The sequence below is a fragment of the Balaenoptera musculus genome, chromosome 15 (assembly GCF_009873245.2).
Source record: "Balaenoptera musculus isolate JJ_BM4_2016_0621 chromosome 15, mBalMus1.pri.v3, whole genome shotgun sequence".
Taxonomy (NCBI): Eukaryota; Metazoa; Chordata; class Mammalia; order Artiodactyla; family Balaenopteridae; genus Balaenoptera; species Balaenoptera musculus.
This window is the reverse complement of record NC_045799.1, coordinates 43,627,672-43,651,609: the sequence shown is the minus strand read 5'-3', so window position 1 is coordinate 43,651,609 and position 23,938 is coordinate 43,627,672. Positions and strand designations below refer to the sequence as shown.

Sequence of the window (23,938 nt, the reverse complement as noted above, 5' to 3'; positions counted from 1 at the left end):
TCCAGCCCCCCTAGAGCTCAGGACAATTGTCCAGCATGTCTAGAGGGACCACCCGAGAATCTGGATGTGGACATAAGCACAGCAACTGATACCCAAGAATCAAGTTCACATCAGCATCCTGAGACTCAAACAGTTAACTCAGGGACGTCAGCAGACACAGGCCCCACTCCTGAATCCCCCAGAACCTCAGGAGTGGGATTTAAGCCCAACAGCTGGACCTGAATGCTGTGCCCATCCAGGGACATGGCAGGGTCCCTCCACCCGTCATAAAGGGAAAGCTCCTATTTTACTGCTTAGATCCATTCTCCTGTTCTACTACCTATACTCTTTTTAAACCTGTGGCAGAGCATATTTATTGCTGGGCACTCCCTGCAGGGCACTTATCACAGAGTGCTTACTGCAGGGTGCTTCCTGCAGAGTGCTTACTGCAGGGCACTTACTATAGGGTGCTTACTGCAGGGTGCTTACTGCAGAGTGCTTACTGCAGGATGCTTACTGCAGAGTGCTTACTGCAGGGCACTTACTATAGGGTGCTTACCACAGGGTGTTTACTGCAGGGTGCTTACTGCAGTGTGCTTATTGCAGAGTGCTTACTGCAGGGTGCTTACTGCAGAGTGCTTACTGCAGGGCACTTACTATAGGGTGCTTACCGCAGGGTGTTTACTGCAGGGTGCTTACTGCAGTGTGCTTATTGCAGAGTGCTTACTGCAGAGTGCTTACTATAGGGTGCTCACCGCAGGGTGCTTACTGCAGGGTGTGCTCCTCAAGGTGTATACTGCAGGGCACTTACTGCAGAGGCACTTATAGGCAAAATACGGAGTGGGAAAAAGCAGGTTAAATACCCAAATGTAGAGTATGATTCCATCACATAAAACCATGTGTGGGTGTGAGTATCCATGAACAGAAAGAAATCTGAAAAGTTATTCATTAAATTGTTAACAGTTACATCTGAGAAGACTCTGAGGTGATTTTTACTTTCTTCTCCGCGTTGTTCGCATTTCACCATAAAAATGCATCATTTTTAGAAAAACATTCTAGCTCTTAAAAAAAGATAACAAATAAGTCTGGGAGCTACCAGTTTTTAAACAGTGAGTTTCTAAAAGCTGAGTGACCTAAGGGTATTTCACTCTGGATGCAGGGCTGAGGTTCCTGAGGGGCTAGTGCAGGAATGCGCTCTAGCACGTGAGGAACAAAGCCCACACCTCTTGCAGCAGCTCTGGGGTGTGGGGGCCCGGCAGGGCCACGGCCACAGCTGGATGGGAAACTGCAAGCACAGGTGGCAAATGAGGAGCCCAGGCAGCCTCTAGCTGGGCCGTCAGGCTCTCCTCCTCCAAGGACCCGACTTCTGGGGAACTCAGCTCCTCCTGGCACCCTCCTGGGTGCCTGGAAGAGACACATGTCAGGGGTCACTGACTTACTGCATGGGCCTGAGCCAAACCGGGCGATGGTCTCTACTTCACCGTTTTCAAGTTTTACGACTCGGCCATCTGCTGTACCAGTGAACATTACATCTGTTTAAAGATAGGAGGGAATAAGGGTGTTACTGGGTTAGCCTAAGAACTGTGCTCTCACAACCTTCTACAACAGAGGCGGCCAGTCTGTGCTTTTTATCTCCAGAGAGGAAACGGCAGTTTTGAAGATGAAGGCAAGTGGTGTCTGGGGACAAAAGTCTTAACACGTGCAGCGATAAACCCCATGGGGGCCTCAGAACCAGCATGGTCATGACCCTGAGGCTGGATCCAGGGCACAGCAGACACCAGTAAGGGATAAAAACAGGATTTTCTACCCTCAAAGAAGCGGGGACCCTCGGGCTGACACTCAGCACTTGGGGCTGTTCACGTCTGCTTCATGTCAGTGTCTGCTGCTGAAGCCGATTACACCCAACCAAAGGGGAAGAACTGCTAGGAAGGCCCTCGGTGTAAAATTAAGTGCTCACTTCAGCAGCACATACACTAGAACTGGAACCACAAAGATGATGTGCAAATTCATGAAATGCTCCATATTTTTAAATGTATATTGCAAACTCTAGGGCAACCACTAAAAAAAGTTTTTAAAATAAGTATAACTGATATGTGAAGGAGAGAAAATAGAATCATAAATGTTCAGCTGAAACTACAAAGTCAGAAGGAAAGTAGAAGAGAAAATAAGAAATAAAAAAACAAAGGCAATGAATAGAAAACAGTAACAAATATGGGAGATAGTAATCCAACTACAGTTAACCCTTGAACAACCTGGGAGTTAGGGGTGTCAACCCTGTGCACAGTCGAAAGTCTGTATAACTTTATAGTCAGCCCTCACACCCTCCAGGTCCTGCATTCGAGAGGTTCTGCATCACAAGGTTCCGCACCCGTGGATTTAAGCAACTGCGGATCGAGTAGTGCTGCAGAATGTATTTACTGGAAAAAAATCCACGTGTAAGTGGACCCACACAGTTCAAACCTGACTTGTTCAAGGGTCAACTGTATATCAATTATCATTTTCAACATCAATGGTAGAAAAACCCCAATTAAAAAACAGAGACTGTCAGAGTGTATCAAAAAACAAGACCCAACTATATGCAGTCTACAAGAAACCCTCTTTAGATATACAGACACATATAGATTAAAAATGAAGGGACAGAGAAAGATACACTACACTAACACTAATCAAAAGAAAGCTGGAGTAGCTCTATTAATCTCAGAGCAGCTGCAGACCTAGGAACACAATCAGGGATAAAGAAGGCCTCCACGTAATGACAAAGGGTCAACTGTAGAGAAGACATAACAGTCCTTAACATGTATGTGCCTAAAAACAAACATCAAAATACATGAGGCAAAACTGACAGAACTGTAAGGAAGCAGATGAATCCATGATTAGGGGAGGAGACCTCAGCATACCTCTCTCAGAAATGGACAGATACTGATGGACAACAAGGTCTGACTGTACAGCACAGGGAACTATATTCAATGTCCTGGGATAAACCATAATGAAAAAGAATATGAAAAAGAAAGTATACATATGTGTAACTGAGTCACTTTGCTGTACAGCAGAAATTAACACAATGTTGAAAATCAACTATACTTCGATATAAAAAAAATAAAAAGAAATGGAAAGATCCTACAGACAGAAAATTAGTAAAGACACAGTTGAACTCAACAGCATCACTGATTAACTGGATATCAACTACCTCATCCAAACAACAGCAGAATATATATTTTTCTCAAGTTCACATGGAACATTCACCAAGACAGACCATATTCTGGGCCACAACACACACCTTAACAAATTTAAAAGAATAAAAATCATACAACGTCTGGTCTCAGACCAAAATGAAATTAAACTAGAAATCAATAACAGAAAGAGAGTTGGAAAATCACAAAATACTTGGAGATTAAACAACGTGAACTTCTAAATAACACATAAGTCAAAGAAGAAATCTCAAGAGAAATTAGAAAACATTTTGAACTAAATTAAAATGAAAATACAACTTATCAAAATTTTCTGGCTGCAGAGAAAGCAGGGCTTAGAAAGAAAGTTGTAGCATCAAAGGCATATATTAGAAAAGAAAAAAGAACTAAAATCAATCATCTAAGCTTCCATCTTAGGAAACTAGAAAAAGAAGAGCAAATGAAACCCCAGGTAAGCAGAAGAAAGAAATAATAAAAATTAGAGCATATATCAATGAAACTGAAAACAGGAAATCAATAGAGAAAAATCACCAAAACAAAAGCTGGTTCTTTGAAAAATCAATAAAATACTGGGTTGGCCCAAAAGTTTGTTTGGGTTTTTCCGTAAGATGCTACGGAAAACCCAAACACACTTTTTGGCCAACCCAATAAATAATCCTCTAGCCAGGCTAACAAAAAAGAGAAAAGACAGAAATTACCAATATCAGAAATGAAAGCGGGAACATCACTATAGACCCCATGGACATTAAAAGGATAATAAAGGAACACTATGAACAACTCTATGTCCACAAATTTGATAATGTAGATGAAATGGTCCAATTCCTTGAAAGACACAATCTGCCAAAACTCACACAAGAAGAAAAGAAACAATCTGAATAGGTCTTTATCTATTGAGGAAATGCATCAATAATTAATAACCTTCTAAAACAGTACCAGGCTGAGATGGGTTCACTGATGAATTCTACTAAACATTTAAGGAAGAAATGATACCAATTTTCTATAATCTCTTCCAGAAAACAGAAGCAGAGGAAATACTTCTTAACTCATTCTATGAAGCCAGCATCACCCTAATACCAAAACCAGACAAAGTCATTTCAAGAAAACTACAGACCGGACTTTCCTGGTGGCGCAGTGGTTAAGAATCTGCCTGCCAATGCAGGGGACATGGGTTCGAGCCCTGGTCCAGGAAGATCCCACATGCCGCGGAGCAACTAAGCCCGTGCGCCACAACTACCAAGCCTGTGCTCTAGAGTTAGCGAGCCACAACCACTGAGCCTGCGTGCCACAACTACTGAAGCCCGCGCACCTAGAGCCCATGCTCCGTAACAAGAGAAGCCACCTGAGAAGCCCGCACACTGCAATGAAGAGTAGCCCCCGCTCACCGCAACTAGAGAAAGCCCTCGCGCAGCAACGAAGACCCAACGCAGCCAAAAATAAATAAATAAAAATAAATTAAAAAAGAAAACTACAGACCGACATCTCTCATGTACAAAGATGCAAAAATCCTCAAGAAAATATTAGCAAATCAAATCCAACAATGTATAAAAAGAATTATACGCCCCAACCAAGTGGGATTTATCCCAAGTACGCGAGGCTAGTTTAGCATTTGAAATCGGTTAAGTAATCCACAATATCGACAGACTAAAGAAAAACTACATGAACATATCAATAGATGCAGAAAAAGCATTGACAAAAATCCAACACTCATTTCATGATAAAAACTTTTAGCAAATTAGGAGTACAGGGTAACTTCCTCAACTTGATAAAGAATATCTACAAAAAACCTACAGTTAACATCATACTTAATGGTGAAAACTAGATGCTTTCCCACTAAAATCAGGAACAAAGCAAGGATGTCTGCTCTCATCACTCCTTTACAATACTGGACTGAAAGTTCTAGCTAAAGCAATAAGACCAGAAAAGGACATAAAAGGTATACTTATTGGGAAGGAGAAAATAAAACTATCTTCACTTGTAGATGACATGATTGTTTATGTCAAAAATCCCAAAGGATCAACAACAACAAAAATTCCTGGAACTAATAAGCAATTATAGCAAGGTTGCAGGACACAAAGATAATATACAAAAGTCAATCAGTTTCCTACATACCAGCAATGAACAAGTGAAATTTGAAATTAAAATCAGAATACCATTTACACTAGCTTCCAAAAGAATGAAGTATTTGGTTTAAATATAACAAAATATGTACAAGATCTAGATGAGGAAAACCATGGAACTCTGATAACAGAAATCAAAGAACTAAATAAAAGGAGAGATATTCCATGTTCATGGATTGGAAGATTCAACATTGTCAAGAGGTTCTTCCCAACTTGATCTATAGATTCAAAGCAATACCAAGCAGCTATTTTGTAGATATCCACAAAATGATTCTAATGCTTATATGGAGAAGCAAAAGACCCAGAATAGCCAACACAAAAAGCTGGAGGACAGACACTACCTGACTTCAAGACTTACTATAAAGCTACAATAATGAAGGCAGTGTGGTAATAGCAAAAGAACAGACAAATAGATCAAAGTAACAGAATACAGAGCCCAGAAATAGATCCACAACTCATCTCTAACAAAGAAGCAAAGGCAATATAATGAGGTATAGATGGTCTCTTCAACAAATGTTGCTGGAACAACTGGACATTCACCTGCAAAAAGATGAACCTAGACACAGACCTCACACCCTTCACAAAAATTAACTCAAAATGGATCATAGACCTAGATCAAGTAAAACACAAAACTACAAAACTCCTAGAAGATAAAAAAGGAGAAAACTTAGTTGACTTTGGGTGTGGTGATGACATTTTAAATATAAAACCAAAGACATAATCCATGAAAGAAAGAATTTATAAGCTGGACTTCATCAAAACTAAAAACTTCTGCTCTGAGAAAGACACCGTCTAGAGAATAAGAAGATAAGCCACAGACTGGGAGAAAATATCTGCAAATGATGCATCTGATAAAGAACTTGTATCCAAAATATATGAAGAACTCTTAAAACTCAACAATAAGAAAATGAACAATCCAATTTTAAAAATATCCCAAAGACTTAAACAGACACCTCACCACAGAAGATATACAGATGGCAAATAAGCACATGAAAAGATGCTCCACATCATATGTCAGCAGGAAATTGCAAATTAAAACAGCCATGAGATACCACTTCACACCTATTAAAATGGCCAAAATCCAGAACACTGACAACACCAAATGCTGGCGAGGATGTGGAGCAACAGGAACTCTCATTCATTGCTCGGGGGGAATGCAAAATGGTACAGCCACTTTGAAAGGCAGTTTGGCAGTTTCTTATGAAACTAAACATACTCTTACTATATGATCCAGCAATTATTTTGGTATTTGCCCAAATGAACTGAAAACTTAAGTCCACAAAATAATTTGCACACAGATGTTTACAGCAGGTTTATTTATAATTTCCAAACCTTGGAAGCAACCAAAATGTCCTCCAGTAGGTGAATGGAAAAATAAACTATGCTACATCCAGGCAACGGAATATTATTCAGCAATAAAAAGGAATGAGCTATAAAGCCATGAAAAGACATGGAGGAACCTTAAATGCATATCAGTTAAGTAAAAGAAGTCAATCTGAAAAGACTATATGCTGTATAATTCTAACTCTAAGACATTTGGAAAAGGCAAAACTAAGGAGACAGGAAACAGACCAGTGGTTGCCAGAGGCTGGGGGCAGAGAGGCATGAAGAGGTGGAGCACAGAGAATTTCTGGAGGGGCAGTAAAAATTCTCTGTATGATACTATAATGATGAATGCATGTCATTAAACATTTGTCCAAACCCATAGAACGTACACACCACGAGTGAACCCTAATGTAAACTGTGGAATCTGGTTATGATGATGTGTCAATGGAGGGTCATCAATTAAAACAAATGTACCATCTCATGGGAGATGTTAATAACGGGGCAAGGGGCTTCCCTGGTGGCGCAGTGGTTAAGAATCCGCCTGCCAATGCACAGGACACAGGTTCAAGCCCTGGTCCAGGAAGATCCCACATGCCGCGGAGCAACTAAGCCTGTGCACCACAACTTGAGCCTGCGCTCTAGAGCCCGTGAGCCACAACTACTGAGCCCGCATGTTACAACTACTGAAGCCCCCGCGCCTAGAGCCCGTGCTCCACAACAAGAGAAGCCACTGGGATGAGAAGCCCACATACCGCACGAAGAGTAGCCCCCGCTCAGCGCAACTAGAGAAAGCCCGTGCACAGCAACCGAAGACCCGATGCAGCAAAATATAAACAAATAAAATAAATAAATTTTAAAAAATAATAATAATGGGGCAAGTAGGGGGTAGGGGATACACGGTAAATCTCTGTACCTTCCCCTCAATTTTGCTGTGACTCCAAAACTGCTCTAAAACATAAAGTCTATTTAAAAAATTAAAGGATGTTCATCGGCACCTCCTGAGGCTAGTGCCTCCCTCCACTGCCAGTAGCAGTGGGTCCCCGGGGCCTTTGTGCGGTTCACACCTGCAGGGGGTAACCAGAAATATCACCAAAGGACAAGCAGCTCCTTTAAGAGAGAAAAGGGAGGCGTGATGACAGAGCAAGATGAGGCATCAGGCCAAGTAGAAAAGACAAGAAAAGCATCCTCTGAGAGATTTTTTTAAAAATCACTATAACTCCTCAAAGTTCCAGTTTTAAATGTCAATACTGGTTTTTTTAACCAAAAACACAAAATCTGTGAAATTAATAAACATCAAAATCTTTTTAAGAGAAATATGAAGCTCTATCACGAAGTGCCCATCCCTCCTGAACAATTCTGACTTTGCCAAAGAGAAACCACCAACTGCAGAAACACCCAGTCCTCGGGCCAGCCAAACAGTAGGGCTGGGAAAGAGGGGCTGGTCCACAGCAACAGAGGTGGAGGCGTGGGCCTGACAGGCCTTCGGAAGGAAACAGAAGCACACTGGCCGTCCATGCCCACAGCCGTTCCACCGTGCTTTGGAAAGACGGCCAGTGAGCCGAGGTAAGAAGTGGCTGGGAAATCCTCATGCCTCAACCCTCAGCAACCTTTTCATTAACTATATTTTTTGATTCCTGAGCTTAATTCTCACTCTAACAGACAGAAAAGACCTGTTCCAGGTTGCTACAGACTCAAGAATTAGAACCAGACCCTATTCCAGTTCTTAGGTTTGGGCAAGTTTGAAGCAGATGGTTACCCTTAAATGTACCCACCAAAGTGAGCTTTAAAAAAAAAGTGGAAATATTGAGAATGGTTCCTGTTCTTTTCAAAAATGAAATCTACACAAAGACAATCTGTGCTAGGAATGTCCTATCAAGTAACACCTACCCAATGTGATAAATGAACTAAACACCAATGTTTGTCCACATTTTTTCCTTTCTCCTTTCATTTTAAAGGGTCCAACAGTTTGAGCAGAATAAAATGCTTCACAGACATGAACTCAAAATCACCCAGCACTAAAATGGCCTGCAACTCGGAGAGGTGACAGGCTCCCGCAGGGCATCTGGTAGACAAACACGCACACGACCGCAGCCAAGAAGGCTGCCCGGGGCTCCCCACAGAGCTGCCCCCACAGGACCCCACTCAGGCAACAGACAGCGCCAAGTCCCAGGGGTCTACTTACCCCCGATATGTGCTATGGACTCTGGCCCAACAAGCTGATTTTCAAAAAGCCTTTCCGCCTGTCGTAACTTCGTATTTGGTTGCAGGACACCAAGCAAGAGCGGGGGTTCTTTGAAGCTGTAAAATAACGCAATTATAGGGATTTGTCTATAAAAGTACATGAAGAAAGTATTTACAGAGGACCTACAAGGACCTACACGCATAACTCCCCATTCTTTGACAAAGCGCACACGTTCCAATAACATCCTTAGTTGCCAGAAGCACAAGTTAAGAAAAAGAACTTCCTGGGATATCAGGACAGGTCATAGCACAAAAGAGAACTGAGAACATAAGCGTGGCTGATTGCAAGAACTCCACACGCGCAGCCACCCGAGGCCACCGGGCCTCCGCCCACCCATCCAACCTGCTCCACCTTCCGGTTCACACACCCAGGCCTTTATTCTCCCCCGGCCTGCCAGGCCATCTGGGTCCCGCTGAGACAGAGGGAGCGGAGTGGACATTTCACAGTGACAGCCTCACCTCCCACTCCACAGAGGGGACAGAAGACGGCTGGGCCTGGCGCCACAGCCCCAGCGTCCGCACACGCGCACCTGTCTCCCGCCTGTCACTCTCGGGGGGACCCCAGCTCCCTCTGTGGCCTGGACCCCTCCCCGCACGCAGAAGCAGCCCCAGGAGCTCTCCCCTCTCCATCCACAGGCAAATACGCCGTTTCTCCCAACCCGTCAGCAACTCTTGCTGATGGCGCCTGTACAAGTCAGGTCCTCTGCTGCCAGCCTGGTCCATGCCACCATCTTCCCTCCCCACCTCCTCCCTTGTCCTCCACAGTCTGCTCGCAACCCAGCAGCCCCCCTGCACCTTGGGAAACAGTCAGATCACGGCATCCGCCCCTCAAACCCCTGCAACGGGCCCTCTCCCCCGGAGCCAAGGTCTTCCATGAGCTCCTCGCCCTGAAGTCCGGCCACAGCCTCCTCTCCTCCCCTCACTCTGCCTCCCTGCTGGTCCCTGAGGGCACCAGGCATCTCCCATCCTAAGTCTGCTGCCTCCTCCCCATAACCTTCTCAGTGAAGCCTGCTCCCACCACCCAATTTAGCGCCCAACACCGCCCCCAGAAGCACAGACCCCACCCCACTCGACTTTGTTGGCAGCACTTTTCAGCTCTCACTTCTCTATGTCGACTGTCTGTCCCCACAAGAACACACGAGATCAGGAATTTGTTGTGTTTTTTCCCTGTTGTATCCTGAACACCTGGCACCCAGGAGGCTCCCAGGGAGTACCGTGGGAGGGAGGGAGGGAAGAATGGGGGAGAGCTCCCACTTCTCCCCCACCTCGCCCACCAGAGTGGGACAACCAAGGGGGGGTGGGTGGCTGGGGGGTGGCGATGTGCGAACTCTCCACCCCCATCCCCCTCCAGGCAGAGCTCTTCACTCCCTTCCGCCCCCTACTCAAGACACAGCACAACTCCCCCCAAATTAAATCCCCCCGCTTCACCCTCTGCTGCCTCCCAATTATGGCTTTCTACCTGCTTTTCAAAAATACACTCTTGGAAAAAAAAAAAAAAATACACTCTTGGGTTAACTAAGGAGTTTTATTTCCAAAGGGGGAGAGCAGGACCATGACCTGCAACACACTTGGCTTCAAACTCTGCCCGGGAAGGTCACACCTCCCGAGGCGCAGGTACATGTGTAAACGGAACAACAGACAAGCACACAGAGCAGTGGCAGAGAAGCCTCCCCTGAGACTCAACCTCCCTCTGCCCACGTGGACGCTGCCGGGTTCCCTACACTCAGGAAGTCCTCAGGGAACGGCTGCAGCATCAAACTACTCAGTGTATCACGCGCTGTCCCTGCCCCCAAGGAGCCTGAGTAATCTGCCGCTGGGCGCAGAAGCATCAGGGAACAGCAGACCAGGAGGCCCAGCCCAGCACCTCGGGCCGGCCCAGGTCCCGTGGACTCGCATTGACTCATTAATTGTTAACTCCTATTCACTCGTGCTACTCCCCCTAACTTCAGTCACCACTTACGCTCAGTTTCCAATTTTATCCTGTTTCTCCCCATGGTTCCATCTGATCAGGATCACTCTTTCGTCTTCCTTCCGAGATCGAACTGATGAAATGTCCCCCCGACTGTGAGCTGTGAATGTGTCTCACAAGCATGTGGCCAGGACACGGCCCATGGGCCCCAATTCAGCAGTGGTCACCGCAGCCTCCACCCACCACTTTGTGGAAGGACTCAGCTTCCATCCAGAAAGGAACAGAAACATTATTTTTCATAAAAGGATAGGACTGTTTCTGCCATATTTAAACCATATTTTTCAGTTCCTGTAAAATTTAACATAAAAAACACTGTTTTAAAGAAGAGATTTTTGTGGCTATGATTTAAAAAACCAACAGGAATAGTAATTCTTCTAGCAACTGAAAGCTATTACCATTACTGTCAAAAGTATGTATTTTATTAGCAGGGTGAAACTGTAAAACTCAAAGATAATAAATAAATCGTAGCAACAAAGTGCTACAGGTGGTCAGGGATGTGAGGAGCAAATAGAAACACAAAAAATAAAACTCAGGCAAGGCCCACGGGAGACCTGCAGGGGAAGGAGAGAGACAGTGTCCCATGCCCCCTGACCCCTTCGGTAGGGAGACACACTGGGCTCCTCAGAGGTGCTCAGGAAACCTTTGAGCCACCCCAACCCCTCTGGTTCCACGAGCAGACGCTCCTGTGCCGTGAGGACCACTGAGCTGATGCAAGTTTCCTGCGCCCGTGCCAACCACAGGTGACCACAACCACTGTGCTCCCATCTCTCCACATGGAAAATGTACCCTGACGGACACTGGGCAACACCCTCCAGGAATCGGGATGTCACGTGTGTCGTGTCCACTAGTCCCCAGTCTTCCTAACGAGGAAAAGAAGGCTGCTGTGCACAGCAGGATCTGGCCAAGTCTGGCAGCCTTCCCGGTGACTCTGCTCCCTAAGGACTGCCACCAACTGCATAACAAGCCACCCTGGAAGGGTCTCCCCTGGCCTTGCACCCTCTGGGTCTGTCTGTCCTCTGTTTTCCTGAATCCCCTGCAGACAGAGCCCCCAGGACACCTCCGCCAACTGAGCCCCACCAGCACTGAGACTGCACCGCTCGCCCCAGTCGGTGGGTCTCCCCCTTCCTTGCTCATTTTGCTCTGAAGGGAGTTTTACAAAAGTCCTGTTTGCTGCTGTCATCAGCACTTTTCCCCAAACCTCAGATCGTTCCCGTTCTCACCATCTGCCAGCCTTCTGCCTTCGTTCTGGCTTTGGGGGCCCACACCCCCAATGTGGGAGCCAGTCATTCCCTAACTCTGAGCCCTGGAGAGGCCCGTCAGCCACACCAGTTTCTCTGGGTTTCTCCTCACCCGGCACATCTACTCCACAGACAGGGCTCACTCTGCACAACCTCAAAGCCTTCCTGACCTCGCTCCCCTCCAGGCTGTCAGGACTTCACACCTTCTTTCCCCGAATTTCTTCACCACTCTGCACAATAAATGACCTCTACTGAGACCACAGGTCTTCGGTCACGGAAGCTCTAATCCTCCCCGTCCCCTCAGACGCCGGATGCTCACCTGCTCCCCGCTGCCTCCTCTCTCCAAGGCCAGCTCCCCAGCCCAGGTTTTGATCCCCAGCTGTGGACACAATTCACGCTCCCGCCTGGCCAACTGGATTATCCAGAAAGGCCCAGGCAGTCTGCATTTGGGGCAGGCTTAGCCGCATCCTTCTACACAGTGAGGGGGTCGGCAGGAGGGAGCCCGTTGGAGAGGACGCCCAACACACCACCCACTATGAAGCCTCAACTCTCACTCACAAACCACCAACGTGTTATTCAGTTGTACCTGTTAGATTCTCTCTATACTGAGACAGGGTTCTTATCTGAAGCTTTTAAGTCTTACATGAACTCACTCACAGTAAACTTCAGACAGCCTCATGACCCTGGGTGGTTCGGAGGGGAAAAAGGAACTTACTGAAGCAGACTGCACAGCCCCTGATGTCATAAATAATCACACCAAGAGGAGCCTGGCTCTGCGTGACTGTAATTACAAATGTGAATACATTCACGAGACCCTGAGGTGTATACTATTTTTTCAAGTTATAACGGACTGCATTACCCACAGATCCCCACTGATAAAGGGTAAGTTAGGAAAAATAGAACAGTAATTACAAGATTTACTAAAAATCAGCTACTTATAAATCCTTATTCCAGCAAACATACTTGTGACTGCTGAACAAACAGCACTTATCAATAAAAAAAAAAAATCAGCTACTTAAAAAATTTAAAGAAGGCAACTTGAACTTAACCTTCGTTTATGTGTGCTTTTGACACTTCAAATGAATTCAGGTTAATCATCTCTAACACTTAAGCTTCTCTTGTTTGGGATTTTTCTGGTTTTTAATTTTGGTTTGTACAGTTTTGTTTTTAAAACAGTAACACGGATAATACTGTACAACATCTAACTTAACATGAAACACAGGCACTAAAGAAATCACAGATCTCTATTTTCCCTAATAACCTACCTTTCAGAGCAGGTTGGTTTATCAGTCGAGAAGTCGTTTCAGCCCGTTTACTATATTTTGTCAAGCAGCACCCCCAGCCCCCCAAGCTGTGCAGCAGCTCACCTGAGAGGCTGCGGGTCTATGGGAGAGTCCAGCAGCATCATGGCGCCGAGCAGGGGGACGGTGAGGAACACAGCCAGCATCAGGAAGGTGGCTCGGAACACTCTGCCGCTGAAGGAGCTGCCAGAGACAAAGCACACGAAGGCACCGGGCAGGGCTCAGGCGGAGTGGCCGCAGTCTCGGCCCTCTGGGCAGGGGCAGCCCTCCCGCCCGGCCTGCCCGCCACCACCTCCATGCCAGTGACTGAAGGTCAGCAGTGTCTGCACTCCATGCCCTTGCTCTTTTGTTAACCTTTCAGCGTGTGGGACACTCTTCTCGGTTACTTCCCAGGTAGTCTGCTAAGCTGTATCCTGGATCCTTTAGCAGAGGTTAAAAGTGGGCAAACCCAAAGAACTGATGGGCACAAAGTGACAGAGGAGAGAGTGGCACTGAGGCGAGGAGCCACCCTCATCCACGGGGAAGACAGCATCCCTGAGCCACCACCTCTGGCCACCTGGACTCAAAGAAGCAACGCTCAGAGACAAACTCAAGAAGGAAACAGGGCTTCCCTGGTGGCGCGGTGGTTAAGAATCCGCCTGCCAATGCAGGGGACACAGGTTCGAGCCCTGGTCCGGGAAGATCCCATGTGCCACAGAGCAACTAAGCCCGTGCGCCACAACTACTGAGCCTGCGCTCTAGAGCCCACGCGCCACAACGACTGAGCCCAAGTGCCACAACTACTAAAGCCCACGCGCCTGGAGCCCGTGCTCCGCAACAAGAGAAGCCACTGCAATAAGAAGCCCACGCACCGCAACGGCCCTCCCTCGCCACAACCAGAGAAAGGCCACGTGCAGCAACGAAGACCCAACACAGCCAAAAATAATAAATAAATAAATAAAATTAATTAAGTAATTAAAAAAAAAGGAAACAGAAGCAGAACATCCTGAGCATCCAACCCCCATCCATTTTGGGCATCGCACCTCTAAGAGCTCAAGAGGTGACCCCAGCTCTTCTGCCTGGGAGAAGCCTGACAGATACAGACAGTTAGAGAACCTACAAAATCACACCTCCAGGCCATTACTGCGAAAGTCGTGGGGAGACCTGACAGTGCCCTGGGACCTCTAGCAAAGCGTGGGGACAAATGACCACTGGGGACTGAAACTCCTCTCCAACAATCTTCACACACATCCTCACTCACCCTGGACCAGAGAGCACGTGAAGCCTCCTGCTAAGAAATAAACTGACCAGGATCACTGTTTCCTTGCATCAGGGTATTCAAATTCACTGAACACCTGAAATCAAGAGTAACTTAAAGCAAATTAAAATCATGAGCTCCTGGGGACTTCCCTGGTGGCGCAGTGGTTGAGAGTCTGCCTGCCAGTGCAGGGGACACGGGTTCAAGCCCTGGTCTGGGAGGATCCCACATGCCGCGGAGCGGCTGGGCCCGTGAGCCACAATTGCTGAGCCTGCGCGTCTGGAGCCTGTGCTCCGCAACAAGAGAGGCCGCAACAGGAGAGGCCGCGATAGTGAGAGGCCCGCGCACCGCGATGAAGAGTGGCCCCCGCTTGCCACAACTGGAGAGCCCTTGCACAGAAACGAAGACCCAACACAGCCAAAATAAATAAATAAATAAATAAATAAATAAATACATTTAAAAAAAAAAAAAAACCATGAGCTCCTAAAGTGGGAAATCTTTTTCTACCAAAAAAAAGTTGACTTGAAAAAAATCAGGACTCACACTTAACAAAGCAACTTGACGTGAGGGCAATGTTTCACTTGACTTTTGACAAGATGGTTTCAACGTAGAATGCAGAAATGTGGGGGCCTGGGTGCCAGCCCCAACTGTCCCAACTACAGCCACGCCACTTCAGGTGAGCTACTGCACCCCGAAGCCCACGGTTCCCCACTGTGACTCGGGGTTTGCGGCAGAGTAACCTCAAAGTCCTACCCGGTTCTGAACACTCATGATTTTAATAAGCAAATAAAGCAGAAAACAAATCGTTCTGCTTCTACTGGGGGTAGGTGGAAATGAAAGAATGACAGAGTGCCCCCTGCAGACACATGGACAGCATGCTGAAGTGCTTGAATCCTGCCCTCAGTCTAAACAGGAGGAACAGACTGTCCTTAGAGCTGCCAGGAGGAACGTGGTGGCCCTGCTGATACCCTGGTTTCAGCAAAGTGAGACTGTGCATGACTCCTGAGCCCAAAACTGTGAGAGAATCAATTTGTGTTGTTTACATTAAGTGTGTGGTTGCTTGTCATGGCGGCCACAGAAAACTAATACAGTTTTGTTTTTTTTTTTTTTTTATTATTATTTATTTTTGGCTGCGTTGGGTCTTCGTTCCTGCGTGCGGGCTTTCTTTAGTTGCGGAGAGCGGGTGCTACTCTTCATTGTGGTGCGCGGGCTTCTCGTTGCTGTGGCTTGTCTCTGTTACAGAGCACAAGCTCCAGGCGTGCGGGCTTCAGTAGTTGTGGCATGTGGGCTCAGTAGCTGCGGCTCACCAGCTCTAGAGCGCAGGTTCAGTAGTTGTGGTACACGGCTTAGGTGCTCCGCGGCATATGGGATCTTCCCGGACCACGGCTCGAACCCGTGTCCCCTGCATTGGCAGGCGGATTCTTAACCACTGAGCCACCAGGGAAGTCCTAATACAGTTTTCTAATTAAACTAAATCTGCTACCTGGAAATGGGGCGCTGCTATAACAAATACCTAAAAATGAGGAAGTAGCTCTGGAATCGAGCTGTAGGTGGAGGATGAAAGAATCGTGAGGAGCAGGATAGAAAAGGTCTAGATTTCTTCGAACTGACTGTTGTTAGAAACACGGACCTTGAAGACTCTGCTGGCAAGGGCTCAGGACGAAGTGAGAACAGACTGTGAGCTGAAACACGGACACGGAAGGCACCGCTGGTGAGACCTCAGGAGGATGCCAGGACAAGGACCAGACCTGGAGGAAAGCAGACCTTGTCATGCGGCAGCAGAGAGCCGGGCTGACTGTGCCCCACAGTGAGGGGGACAGCACACCTGTACCTGACGAGCCGGGACACCTCCAAGCAGAACTGAGATGCACCTGTACCTTCATGCACAGGAGACAGTGCTGACCTTTGACACTTCCCTTCTGCTAATGAGTGTCCCAAACTGCGCCTATTTTCCCTCTAATAACCTCCAAAAAGCGAGTTTTGTTCCTAACCCCCTTTTCGCATGGGGTTGAGGACGCACCCCCAGCAGATGAAATGCCGAGTTGCCAGGCTCCTGGCAGAAGACAGGTGACCAGGAAGGGAAAATCAGGCAACCCCTCCCTCCCAGGCCGGTCTCGAAACCCCATTAGCCTTCTTCTATCGTGACTGACTCACGTGGTCAAGGGTACAAGAACAGAGAATATGCAGTGCACACGTGGCACAGATCAGCACTGACCACCAGACACAACAGCAGGTGGGCACGACCTGAGAGGCCTGCGACGGGCAAGGAGCAAGGGCCCCGAAAAGGGTGACGACAAAGACAGTGAAAACAAGAGGTGCCATGCAACGTGCTCAGGAGGGTGACCGGGCGGAACTGTACCGTCCGCTCCAGGACGAGGGAAGCAGATGGGGCACGGTGGCCGGAGAACGGCCCACTGCCAGAAGGACGAGACCAAGGGCCAGGTCTGACCCCAAGCCCACAGTCACTGCTAGCAACGCCACCTGCTGAGGACAGGAGGAGACGCCTTGACCTGGAGCCTGGAGTAGCGTTTGAAACACTCTGCACAAGCTGACCGTGTCTGCCCTTCTGGGCGTTTCGGGTAAATGGAGCTACCAGTGTGGCCTCTGTGAGCCGCTCCCTGCGCTCAACACGACGTGCCCGGCTTCATCCAAGCTGCAGCACGTGTCAGCACCTCCTGCCAAAGTTTATCCGCTCATCTGCTAACGGACACTTGGTGGGAGGGGAGACGGGGAGTGATTACTTAATGGGAACAAGGAGTTTCATAGGATGAGGAAAAGTTTTGAAACCAGAGTGGTGGTTGCCCAACACTAAACATCACTGAACTGTACACTCTGAGGTGGTTCCCTTTATTTTATGTGAATTTCACCTCAAAAAAAGTTAACGGTGATGAAAATATTCTTAACTTAGACTGTGATGACTGTTGCAAATCTCTCTGAATAAACTAAAAACCCCTGAATTGGACATTCTAAACTGGTGACTGATGGTATGTGAATTACACCTCAACAAAGATGTCAAGAAAGTAAACAAAGTCAGTGACCAACTCTGCAAACCGCCCATTCAGAGGCTGGGACATGCATCACTCACTCGGTGCCCAGTCTGTCAGCGTGATGGCCACAGCCAGTGTCTGCACAGCAAGAGGGCATCTGCAAGGGCGCAGGGCAGGAATGACTTGGTCCTGTGGTTCCTTTAAAAGTGGAATCCCAAAGAGCGGGCCACACGGCACCGCACAAACCCTTCCGCAGGGCCCCCACAAAGAAGGACGGGCCGTCCTGCAAAGGGGGCTGATGTAATCCCCCTACCCCCGGCCCCTGCTCCTCAGGGGAAGCTGCCTTGTGCAAACTCACCAACGAAAACGGTGACACTGGCCAAAGCGCCCCTTTTCCTTGCCGAACACGATTCCACATAAAACAGAGCCTTCCCATCTAGCTCGGACTCTATATTGTTAACTCTCCTTTTCTACACTGTTGTGTACATTTGAAAATCTTAATTTAGGAATGTGATTTAGAGTTTGTGGCAGCGTGCTTGAAGACCTGGTTGCCCCTTCCTACGACGGAGAAAACGAGGAGTCCAGCCAGGACAGAAGGCAACTGCATACAGCTAGAAAGGCGGCCGGAACTCAGACAAAGGCCTGTGTCCACACAGCCCATCCCTGCTGGGGACCCAGCCAGCCCCCTCTTACAATGAGAGTATAAAGAACTGGAGAAGAACTTGGAGGCCACCCAGCCCAGTGCTCCTGAGGGGGGCACCTCCCCTGGGGCAGCTGTAAACAAGGCCCAAGATTCTGTCTGGCAGGTTCAAGCCCCCCAGTTGTGCCTGATGTGCGGCCGGACACCGCTGACCTGATCCAAACCCCTCCCCAGTGAAAGAAGTCCATCAACACCCTGGCTGACCGCCGGCCAGCCCCTTTGGAAAGTTCTGCACAGGGTCAAGTTTTAGAAACAGCAGCTCGGCCCCAGGCAGTTTAATTCCTCACTGCAGGCTGAGACACCTTAGCTCAAAAGGCCCATCAGCGCCAAACTCCAACTTTACGTATCCAATTACTTTAAAAATAGCCCAAACACAAATTTTTAGCCATTTAGAGCCTGCCTGCTTTGCATTCTCTGTGAAACCTCACCAGACAGCTATTACCCACCGATAAAACAGAGCCTCGCCTCTCCCACCCCACTCCTGCCCTTGGAGCTCTCTGACCACCTGCCTTGACCCGGGAGCCTCTCATCCCCTCCCCCGTGAGATTCCCCCACACGCAAACCCATCAGTGTCACCCACGAAGCTCATGGGGCTGCTGCCACCCCACAGTCACATCACTTTCCTTCATCAGCCCCAGTATCCCTCAAACCCGCTCCATAACACCAAAAAGGGACTAAATTTTTAATTTTGGTTCATTTTAATTAATTTAGACTTAAGTAGCTACACGTGGCCAAGTGGCTGCCACATCAGACAGCACCACCTGGGAGCCCACAAGCATTTAATGACCACCTCCCTACACGGCAGGCATGCCAGGCCCCATCAAGTTCCCGCCCTCCGTGCATCCTGGTGTAAACACGGCCCGCCAGGGAGTGACAAGCACACAGGGGAACAGTACGGCAGGTCGGGCAGAGGGTGGGGAGGGCTCGAAACCCATGAGCTCTGCCCAGAAACTTCAGGAGAAACCACTGGGCAGAGCCATGCAGCCGAGGAAACACAGGACTCAACGAGCTCTCGGCACAGGCGAGAGCTGCACTCCCCTGGGCACTGAGCCTGTAACTGCTGGGTGCACAGGTCCTGGGGGTGAGGTCGGAGGGCTTCCCACCCAGGCTCTGGGCACATGGTTGTTTTAGCCCAAGGTTCATTAACTCTTTGGCAGGTCCATCTCACCGCCAGCTCCTGTGAACTCACAGTCAGCCAGTTCTGCCTCTCCTGCACGGCTGCCCCCACCGCACACCTGCCCTGCGTCCACTCAAATAAAGGACCCTCCATTCATCCGACAAAGTGCTGCACGTGCCCATCCTACTCTCCTTCCCAACCTGGGCTGACACATCCGGAAGGCCAGCAACTTCCCTCCCAGGTGCCATCTGGGAAATCAACTTGTTTGCCCCAACCTCTACACCTGCACCCTGAAATTTCCTACAGTCTCTAAGGCAAGAGAGCGATCACAGTGACGCAACAGGATTTGACAACTACCATCGGCTCAGCCACGACTTACAAAATCCTGTTGCAGCACCAGCCAAATGCGGCGGAGGGCGTTCTCTAACCACTTCTGCACACAGGACATCAGGGCCTTGAGTCGCAGAAAGAAGTCCTGACCAACAGACTCAGTGAGATCAAAAAAGACCTGTGATTTTTATGGAAAACCTGTTAGGCCCAAATCCAGGGGAGACTGGAACCCAAGGTGCCAAGGTGATACCTGGAACCTGAGAGTCACACACAACTCTTCTCAATGCTTCTCACTGTCCAGCGGCCAATTCTGTCCTTCATTCATTTTCATGTCACTTGTGACTCCATTCCTCTGTAACTTTACATAAACCACGTCACTCACAGAGACCTCAACGACCTCATCAGGAAAAGACAGCTAATGCCACCTTTCATGCCAAGAGTCAGGAGACTGAGCAAGGTATCATTCAATGTCCTGTCCACCGAAATCTATTGTCCTGCTTCTGTTAACTGAACAGTATGTCCTTCAAGGCTTCCTTTACTCTGTTCAGCACGTCTAAAGTTTACTCTATCATCATCACGTTTCTACTTCCTTCAGATTCCTTTATTTCACCCATTATACACAACGTTTTCCCGTCTTAGGGTGAACCCTCAACTTTTAAGGTAATTCAAGATGACAATCAGATGAACTACTAGAAACCACCACAAAGAAGTGAAAAATAGAGAAGAACTGCATGATAAAAATAAGAAAAAACTAAAGAATTACAATATACACATAGGAAAGAAGGTGGGTGACAGGAAAGAGACTGTTACAAAGATACAGAAGAAGAGCAAAGAAGAGAAAGAGGGAAACACAGGAAAGCCAAGAAAATGTCTTAAATCAACACAGTGCAAAAGGCACCCAGGGAAAGACCAGCAACAGGTGAGGACTTTGGAACATTCGATTAACCCTACCATCAAGGAAGAAACCCCCAGAGAAACTGAAAAACAATTGAATTAACTCTGCCCTGGGGCCTGGAGTGCCTGGGGGAGCCCAGCTGAGAGTTGGGCCCATGGAACGAGTGCCCTCGGGCACTCTATGCCCTGCACCTCCAGACAGACCCGGGCTGGCTGCTTCCTGGTCTCCTGGGCATGACTGCGTAGAGACTCGGTGTTGGCACAGTTTCTGGACCACAGCACTGCCAGTCGGATCATGTCTACTCTAAAGGCTCCTAAGTAATCACCAGATGATTTCACAACACCCACAGTCAAAAAGGCGTCCAACCTGTCCTGGTTTGCCCTGGGTCAGCACTTAGAGTCCCACGTCCTAAAGTCCAGGGCAAACCAGGAAAGCTGATCGCCCTACAGTGAGGGCTATATACAGAACATATATCTGACCTTTCCACTGATCCCGAGACTCATATTATTGAAAACTCTCCATGAATCTCCTTTCTAGAGCCCAAACGCTCCTCTCTGCTATGTCTCTCCTTCAAATGTGTTCCTCTCATTATCATCAGGGAATAAATTCGGTCTCTCTCGGCAAAAGCTGTCCCGCATTCAGTATGTACCACACCCGCTGGCACTCCAAGAAATAGTCCCAATATTTCTATCAACATATAAGTCAATCAGTTCCACAATTTGAGCTTGGTCTGTGTGGGGCCTCTTGGTTCTTCCTAAAAATCCAAAGTTAGGACACTCAGGGCATAAAGTTAAGAGGAGAATTTTAAGAATTTTAAAGGCTTATGCTTCAGTTTTTAGCTAACAAAGCAAAGCATATTTAAATTCCGGAAGGGTGGTAAAAGAAGCGAGACCAAAGACCTGAGATTTCCTTTATTAGGCACCAACAACGACAGTACCCTATGCATCTCCGTCCCTACCAGGAAAATGTGCAAGGCTGGACCCTCACAAAAACTGCCCAACAACGTCCCTTCTGCTCCCCGTTCTTCCTGAAGGCGCGGAAAGAAGGGCAGGTGCGGAGGCCCTCTCCGCGCGCCCCGGGCTGCTCCGCAGAAGTCCCCACGGGAAAGTGCGGCCGGGCCGGGGGAAGGGGGGCCCGGGAGCCGGGCAATGACCGAAGGGCCGCAGGTGCACCGCGCGGCGAGAGCCCGCTTCCTCCCGTGAAGCCAGGTCCCCGGGGACTAAACGAGGCGCTCGCCGCTGTCACCGCCTCGGGGTCACGGTCCCGCTCCGGGCCCGGCCTACCTGCCGCCCTTGGCCTCCGGGACCCGGGCATCGTCCGTGACGACCTGCGGCCGCACGGCCCGGCGCTGCCGCAGCCCATCCGCCTCGCTCATGGCGCCCGCGCGCCTTGCTGCCTGGGTCCCGTCCCCCCTGCCTCCGGCCAGGCGCGCGGAAGTGACGAACAGGCCCCGCCTCCCTCCTCGGCCGCGCGCGGAAGTGACTTGGATCCCGCCCCTTCCGGCCGCTGGGGTGGGGGTTGCTGCAAGGCGCTTCGCAGCGAGTCCGAGCTAGCGCGCCATCCCGGCGGCGGCTTCTGGGGTCTGCATCGCCGCGTCCTCGCCAGCCGTCCCAGCTTTTCACGTCCGGTCTGACCTCGAGGCGGGGCCCACCAAGAATCCCGTGGCCGTTTCCTAACCGATGGGGTTAAGGGGAAAACGCGCCGGAAAAGGGCAGCCGGCCGTGTTCGCCGTTGTGTCGGTCACAGCGACGTTGGGCGGTTTGTAAGCGTGTGGACGGAGCTGTCGCCAGGAGCGGCGGACAAGCCGAGGGCCGGGCCCGCCGACGGACCCAGGCGATATCCTCCCGGAAGAGCCGACTCTAGCCGGTCGTCGTGAGACACTTTGGGGTTTTAATGAGGAATTTTGCCGAAGGAGACCAACGGGCTCGTGAGGGCGTCCGGCAGATGACGGAGCTGAAGTTGGATGGGATTGGGGAAGACACTGGGAGGAGGCTTTCCCGGCAGAGGAAACCGGCTCCTGTTACTGTGCAGCGTCTCCAGAAAAGCCCACTCAAAATGAAACCCTGAGAATCGATTTCCTTCCTACTAGGCAAGGCGGTCCCCAGGCCAGTGTGCCACGGCCTTTCTGGGTGCTCAAGGGCACCGGACTCCCACCCAACTGTCCCCAAGAAAAGCTCGGAAGACCCAGCGTGGGGGAATGAAGAGTCCTTGTGTGAATCCAGGTCGGCAGGGTCCCAGATTATAGTTCAGGCCTTGGCAACATCTTACTTCATTCCCTGCGGGATGCAGCCAGTACAGCTGCTCTGCCAGGGATGGTTTTAACAGCGCTGCATGATCGGCCCCTTCCTACCTGTCTGGAGTATCCTTGCCCTGAATCCTGTGTTTCACACACTCAGGATTGCTTGCTATTTCTAATTTTGTGCCTCCCTGCCTTGGTCCTTATTGTTCCTTCTCTCTGTGATAATGCTTTCCTTCACCTCCACTTGGTCAAACCGGTTTTATCATTCAGGACCCACTTCATTTGCTGAAAATCCTTCCCCTAATTTCACAAGCAGGACATCTTCCTTGTGTCTAAGGCACTTTCACTGGAGCTATTTGTGTTCCGTGCCAACTGAAAACAGCCAGGAACATGGCTGTACAAGAAAATAATAAAAGGTTAGGTTTATTCAACTTGCTGCAGCAAAGGAATGCACCAGAGGACACGTGAGTCTCCTCAAAACAGGGGTGTTATGGAAGGGTCCTCGAGGGGTGTGGGGCTGTAGTTGGCCATAGATGGTCTTGGCAAGGATGGGTCAGAATTTGTAATCAGGAGAGCCACTGGAGGGGTCAGTGGTTTTGTCTTGGAGCACGTACTCTGCATGAGCTGAGTCACGTGTGTTGCACAGCATGGTTTAGTCCTGTTTTTCTGTTTGGGTGTCATGGTCAGGCCCACTTTGCTAGCTGTGGTTTCTTTCCTTCTCAGTCCCCCCACCCACCCTCCAGCATAGCTGCCACCCCGTTCCTGGCAGGGGGATGGGACCACTATGATTGGTTAGATCAGGTCCCTGAACCTCAGTGGTGTTGACAGTTTGGGCCAGATAATTCCTTGGAGGGAAGGGAGAGGGAGGAGCTGGCCTGTGCACTGTAGGATGTTTAGCAGCGTCCCTGGCCTCCACCCACTAGATGCCAGCAGCATCCCACCTAGTCGTGAAAATCAGTAACGTCTCCAGGCCTTACCAAGTGTCCCATGGGTTAGACCAACCAGAACCCACTCCCCCTCACCCTGAGCCTGTTCCAGCGGTGCTGCTTCCCAGTCACTTGTTTTTAAGTCACC

General features: G+C 49.0%; 1 protein-coding gene across 3 annotated transcripts in view; it reads right to left on the bottom strand.

The window, feature by feature from the left end:
• LOC118881085 (adipocyte plasma membrane associated protein) overlaps positions 1 to 22,067 on the bottom strand; it is a 28,798-nt gene extending 6,731 nt beyond the window's left edge. Inside the window, exons 1-5 of one of the 3 annotated variants that reach the window (XM_036825519.1) lie at positions 21,909 to 22,036; positions 16,227 to 16,344; positions 13,426 to 13,542; positions 8,793 to 8,908; positions 1,419 to 1,511 (exon numbers count right to left, since the gene is read on the bottom strand). In XM_036825519.1, the coding sequence (XP_036681414.1) occupies positions 1,419 to 1,511; positions 8,793 to 8,908; positions 13,426 to 13,505 (289 nt within the window). In that variant the 5' untranslated portion in view covers positions 13,506 to 13,542; positions 16,227 to 16,344; positions 21,909 to 22,036. Of the gene's footprint in view, positions 1 to 1,418; positions 1,512 to 8,792; positions 8,909 to 13,425; positions 13,543 to 16,226; positions 16,345 to 21,908 lie in introns of all 3 variants that reach the window. The other 2 variants (XM_036825518.1, XM_036825520.1) reach the window with 2 other exon arrangements.
• Between the last annotated feature and the right edge of the window lie 1,871 nt (positions 22,068 to 23,938).